The sequence below is a fragment of the Chenopodium album genome, chromosome 10 (genome assembly GCF_948465745.1).
Source record: "Chenopodium album chromosome 10, dcCheAlbu1.1, whole genome shotgun sequence".
In the NCBI taxonomy this organism is placed as follows: Eukaryota; Viridiplantae; Streptophyta; class Magnoliopsida; order Caryophyllales; family Amaranthaceae; genus Chenopodium; species Chenopodium album.
Genome location: NC_137843.1, coordinates 56,306,733 through 56,313,097, shown reverse-complemented (window position 1 = coordinate 56,313,097; position 6,365 = coordinate 56,306,733). Strand labels below are relative to the sequence as shown.

General features: G+C 36.3%; 1 protein-coding gene across 4 annotated transcripts; it reads left to right on the top strand.

Moving 5' to 3' along the window:
• The first annotated feature begins 1,188 nt into the window (after positions 1-1,188).
• LOC145562606 (altered inheritance rate of mitochondria protein 25-like) lies at positions 1,189-6,322 on the top strand. 4 transcript variants are annotated; one of them, XM_081622938.1, is made up of 12 exons: positions 1,189-1,326; positions 2,483-2,920; positions 3,399-3,485; positions 3,644-3,685; positions 3,799-3,843; positions 4,072-4,137; positions 4,231-4,287; positions 4,375-4,436; positions 4,512-4,632; positions 4,996-5,073; positions 5,180-5,295; positions 5,663-6,321. In XM_081622938.1, the coding sequence occupies exons 2-12, from the start codon at positions 2,498-2,500 to the stop codon at positions 5,697-5,699; spliced, it is 1,134 nt and encodes a 377-aa protein (XP_081479064.1). In that variant the 5' UTR covers positions 1,189-1,326; positions 2,483-2,497; the 3' UTR covers positions 5,700-6,321. The 4 variants fall into 4 exon arrangements, 3 of the variants coding, with proteins under 3 accessions (XP_081479064.1, XP_081479063.1, XP_081479065.1); XM_081622937.1 differs by having other exon boundaries at positions 4,231-4,436; positions 5,663-6,322; XR_014094414.1 differs by lacking the exons at positions 5,180-5,295; positions 5,663-6,321 and having other exon boundaries at positions 4,231-4,436; positions 4,522-4,632; positions 4,996-5,071.
• Positions 6,323-6,365: the final 43 nt, after the last annotated feature.

The following is a 6,365-nucleotide window of genomic DNA, read 5'->3' as shown; positions in this document are numbered from 1 at the left end:
ATTTGATAAGACAAATGATGGAGTTTTATAGGGTAAAGAAGAAAGATCTTCATATGGTCTTTATTGATTTAGAGAAGGCATATGACAAGGTGCCAAGAGAGATACTTTGGTGGGCAATGTTGAAGAAAGGTATCCCACGAAGGTATGTAGACCTAGTTAAGGATATGTATCGGGATGTGTCAACAAATGTGAGGACATGCGGAGGGTTGACAAAAGATTTCCCTATTACAATCGGATTGCATCAAGGGTCTGCATTAAGCCCTTTTCTTTTTGCAACGGTTCTAGATGAATTAACTAGACCAATTCAAGATGAGGTTCCATGGTGTATGCTGTTCGCAGATGATATCGTTTTGGTGGATAAGACTAAGGATGGGGTTAATGTCAAGTTGGAGCAATGGAGGCAAAGGTTGGAATCTAGAGGGTTTAAGCTAAGTCGGAGTAAGACTGAATATTTGGTATGTCGTTTTGGCACTCAGAGGGGGACAAGCAATGAAGTGGTGAGTTTGGATGGAAAGGATTTGACCATGAGTGAATGTTTTAAGTACCTAGGGTCGATCATCCAGAAGAATGGTGACATTGATCAAGACGTGACCCACAGGATTAAGTCAGGGTGGCTTAAATGGAGAGCGGCCACGGGAGTGTTATGCGACCGCAGCATTCCCTTAAAGTTGAAGGGAAAATTCTACAGGACTGCCATAAGACCAGTGTTGCTCTATGGTACAGAATGTTGGGCTTCTAAGAAAGAGCATATTAAAAAGATGGAGGTTACGGAAATGCGCATGTTAAGGTGGATGTGTGGAAACACTTTAAGAGATAGAATCAGAAATGAGGTTATTCGCAAGAAAGTAGGTGTGGCGGGCATTGTAGATAAATTAAGGGAAAATCGTCTGCGTTGGTTTGGACATGTAAGACGGAGACCCGAGGGTGCACCGGTGCGAAGAGTGGAAGAGTGGGACCATGGAGGGATTAAACGAGGAAGAGGGAGACCAAAGATGACTTGGTTGGAAGGAGTGAGGAAGGATATGAAGTGCATGGATTTACGTGAGGATGAAGTTTTGGATCGTAAGGGATGGAGGAGAAAGATTTATGTTGATGACTACACGGAATAATCAAATTTGGTTCATGTTAGCCGACCCCACTTTTGGGATTAAGGCTTTGATTGATTGATTGATTGATTGATTATGGAATGTATTGTCCAAATTATAACTAAACTCACAATTTATGACAAAATCACAAAAGTTATTCAATAGTTTTTGCTGGATTACCATTCTTGGTAACTAAGCTACTGATATTTTGTTCCTATTACTTTGAACCTTCTGCATTTGGGTGAGTATTTTGTATGTTGTAATTTACCAGGAATATTGTTAGAAGAAAACACACCCCAAAATTGGGTATTATTTCAGAATTATCGAAAGTTGAGATTATTCAAAGAAAATCGGACAAAATTGGGATTATTAAAAGTATTTTTTTCCTATTAATAATGATTTTTTTTTTTTATTATTGTTTTACACAAGCACACATTGCGTGCACAATATGTTAGGTATTAATTCAAGGAAGTTGCAGAATGCACCTATAAACAAAACCTTATGAAGAATAAACCTATCCTTCATACTCCCATAAAAATCTGTAAAAATTTGGGAAACCCTGTAATCTTGCACCCTCATGAATATTCAGAACTGTGTCTTGCTAAAGAGGTAGCATACTTAGCAAAAACTAATTAAAAAAACTCATCTATCAATCTACTCTAATCATGTTATATCTTCTAATTTAGGGTCTGTTCACATTTACTGAACTGAATAGAGCTGAAATGAATATTTTATGAGAGAAGGAAATTAGGAGCTGAACTGAACTGATTGGAGTTGAACTGAACTGAATTGATTGGAGTGAAGCTGAGCTGAACTGAACTGAAATTAAGCTGAAGTGAACATACCCTTAATTTATATAAAGTTGTATGATTAACTAGGACACCAGACGACACTTGTTATAAAAAGTTGGATTTTTTATTAATTAAAAAAGTTGGATAGATTTTGTAAGATAAAAAAATTTAGATTAGAGTTTTATTTTTGATAAAATAGTGGTTTAGAATTTTATTTTGGATAAGATACTAATATTTCCTTATGTACAAATTAATTTATAAGCGACTTAAGAAATAATTTCCATCATGTTAATTACAGTATATAAAGTTGTACGATATTACGATTAATCAAGTCACTATACAACAAAACAAGACTTGCTCTCCAAGTTTGTGTTTTTTTAACAGGCGTTTGCATGCTTTGAATTGTTTAAAGATTTTCTTTTTCTCTCTTCATTCATTCATGTCACTTACAGCAATGTTTTTGCATAAAATTTTCTCTTTATTTCCAACAAATTGCTCAATAAAGCTTGGAAAATCATTTGATGACTGATAATGGGTGTTTAAGATTGGCTTCAAATTTTGTATTCCCAGCTATTCAACTTAAGTTTTTGTTGTTTACAATTGCAGGAAATTATTTGCAAAATGAGTTGGAGTAGGCATTTGAAGCAAATTGCTAAGAGTAATATCTCAAGCAATTGTTTGTTAAAGGGTATTAGCAGATTTAGCACAACTGGCATTGTAAAGGGTTCAATTCTTGGGTTATTTCAGTTATATGATTTTGATGGACAACCCCAAATGCCCAAACATCCTGTACCAATGCTCGAATCTCGTCGGTTTAAGCATAGCGTCGTTCGAAAAGAGCCGGATTTGGACCGGGATTTCCTTGCTCGGCTTTGGGTTTCAGACAAGGAATTGGAGAAAGCAAAGGAAAGAGAGAATATGGATTATAAAAGGATAAATAATTATAGGAATAGGAAATATCGTGGTTCAACAACTCATGTATTTGAGCTGCCCTTTGTTAGTCAATCTACTACTAGATATTTGGCACCTACTTCTCCTGAGGAGGTATAAATATTTTCTGTCTCTTTTTGATGGGGTTAGTTGTTGAGTTGATGTGTTCTTTGGTGCTTATTATGAGTTGTTGCATCTTGCATTTACATAATATGGCTTATGTTTGCTTTGCTAGTTGGCTATATATAACATTACCTTGCTTCGATTTTGTAGAACGGTAAATTCTGTGATCATTTGCTAGAGTTGAACTGTGTTATTGTATCATGATGATGCTTTCCGTGTCTAAATTGGAAATTGGGACGGAGGGAGTATAATATAATTCCTGTAAATTTCACAAAACAAGAGCTGTATCATGGGGCGGAGGGAGTATTGGTACTATTGTATGCACTCCCATTCTTGGATAGTATCATGATTGCATATTTGCATGACTAGTTGTGTTTGAATTTGCTTTGTTTTGAATTGGAGCATTTACATTTAAATACCTGGTTTTTTTATGTGCTAACAATCTATAATGCTTATGTGAATTTTGCAGGTTCAAGTTTCCCCTCTTCTTGCTAGAGCAAATTTATTAATTACCCGAGATATAGAATGGGCAGACGTTGTGTTTGGCTTTGAGCAGGTAATTTGTTGTCTTGTTCATTTATTACACATAGTGATGATTTGATTTGATTTGGTTTGGTTAAAGTTACGGCGTTTGGTTTGATATTTGTGTTAGAGATTTGCTGTTATATTTCTTTTAGTTTTATATAATGAACGGTTATTGAATATCCCTTGCAGCAAAATCGGTATGCAATAGTGGATGTAAGCTACCCTCAGACTGTAAGTGCACTTGGCATTTGCTTGAATTTCTGTTGCATTTTAATGTCAGTTTTTGGAGGAATAAGAAGTCATTGTAGAATTCTTACTTGGGTTGTTCTGTGTGTTTTATCTAGCTTGTTGGTTTCATCCGCGAAGAGAGTGATGTTCTTTTGAGACAGGTAACAAATCCATCATAGTGTGTATATTATCAATCAATCTTGTTTAGTTTTGCAATCTTTCCCATATTATCTTTAAAGGAGAGTAGCAGACAACTGATGTTCATCTAACTGATACGAATTATCCCATTGTACATGGAAATTGTGCAGACTGAAAACTTGAGTCTGAATATGTTTTGATATTTTGACAGCAGGATATGTTTAATGGATTGCTGTTTTACAATTTTGCAGTTTCTTCGTAAGAGACGTCCCTTTGTTGCATACATAACTGATGCATTAGGCACTGAGCTATTCAGGGTATAATTCTATCTTTTCGTCTAGAGTGGTTACTATTGTCATTTTTGCAAGTGAATTTGTTAACCTTGTGGACTTGTTCAACGTGTAATCTAGATTCGTAGGCCCTTTTGGTGGATTATGAGCTCAATATATGCTGAGGTTAACGGAAAGGTAGGCCAGATTGTTTTTTTAAACACCTTCATCTTTAGCTCTCTGGGGCAATTACATTGCTATGATTACACTAATGTTTGTGAACAGGAGATTGGTGTTGTACACCAACGATGGCATCCGTGGAAGAGAATCTACGATCTATTTTTGGGGTAAGCTTTCCTTGCTTGTACACTTTCATTGCTTTGATAGTTTAGTAGCCCTTATATCAGGCCTTAATTATTTAGGAACAAGCAGTTTGCTGTGGTTGAAAATCCTGGTTTTTGGAATTGGACATATACAATGAAAGATCTTGATGGTAATGTGCTCGCTGAGATAAATCGTAATTGGAGAGGTTTCGGTTTTGAGGTTTGTTCTATTTCTGATGCTCACAACATCTCAAATAATTGGCTACTTTCTAATTGTGAGTCATATTGAGGAATCGGGTAAAAATAACACAAAGGCAGTTGTATTTGATGTCTCCACAATTTTTATTTGAGGGATCATGATTCAGTACCCTGATTTGGGGTAATGAATGTTGTGTTCTTAGTGCTAAATGCTTCCCAATAAGTAAAAAAATGGTGCAAATATTGGCTTGGGAGTTGGGATTGGGACATCTTCAACTGATTTTTTCGTTTAATGATGGACCTTATTGCTCTAATTATTGAGAGTTATCTGTTGTGCTCTATCACTGCTTCTGTTTTACTGAACTTTTTCACTACAATGTATTAGCTGCTCACAGATGCTGGACAATATGTCATTAGATTTGAGAGTTCTGATCCTGCATTGAAAACGGGCCTTGCAGAAGAGGTAATATGCTGTACTGAAGAAAGAGCAACTTATGTACAATTGTGCCAGAGTTTGGTTTTTCTTGCTAAAATTTTCTCTATCCTATACTGCTATACATTCTCCGCAGGTTGAGGATTTAAAAATTGCGCGCCCACTGACCCTTTCAGAGAGAGCAGTGGTGTTAGCTCTTGCTGTGTCACTGGATAATGACTTCTTCTCCCAAAATGGTGGCAGCGGGAGCTGGTAAGCTGAATTTTCATTTTAAGGGCAATTACTGTAAGTATATTTGTGTGCACATCTAGAAGCCCTTGTAATCCGTATGCCATAGCCTATAAGCTACATGGTTTACTAAAAGTGACCAAGTTATATTTATATGAGCCTTCTGTGTGCGATCCAATATTGATGAGTAATTATATGTGCCTTCACATATCAAGCTTCCTGAGGATCATAATATTCGAAATGGTTCAACGACATACCTTGAACATTATTGCTTTGGTTTTTTTTTTTTTAGATCATCTTTAAGCATAGAAATGGTGGTTTCATAACAGAATTTATTTTATTGCCTGATATGATGCACATTTTGTCTGCTTACATCACTTTGTTGTTACAGGATCCTATATCGGCTATTTGATGTCACAGAAGACTAGAATACTGTGGCATCTCATTCTGGATTTATGAGCAGATTTCAAGCATGAATTAGGGGAATTTATTTTCATGGTCTCAGGTCCTCCGTATACTTCGGGAACTGCCTACTCGAGATTGATACACTCATACACCTAACTGTACTGACAATGTATATGGAAGCAATGAGATGGAAGCCTGGAAGAATACATTATCTGCCTGTGTTGTTTCTGTTTCCTTTTTGTTTCTATTTACTATGCACTAATAGGAGTAATAGCTTTGTAGGTAATGTAACTGAGATAAGGTACTCATTAGCTTCTGCTGGATTACCATTCTTGGTAACTAACCAAGTTAATTATATACCTTGTTCCAACTAGTCAACTACTTGGAGAATTTAGTATTCTGCTGCTTAAGGGCAAGTTTTGTATGTTAAAATTTACTAGGCATATGGTTGGTGTACTAAACTAAGCGAGCTTGGCAAAGAGCCACCTCGTGACTTTGAGGTCACTGTTTCAAGTCTCGCCATCTAATTGTGCTTGGGAGTGGGGATTGTGATTGCCTTACCTTCCCCCTTTCAAGGGTTATACATGTGATTGGACTGAAAGACTTGTAAATTTGTGAGAGGTGCTATGCAATTGGGTCCTTTTTACCCTAAAATATTGGAATACTGATTGTACCAAAACAATAGAGGA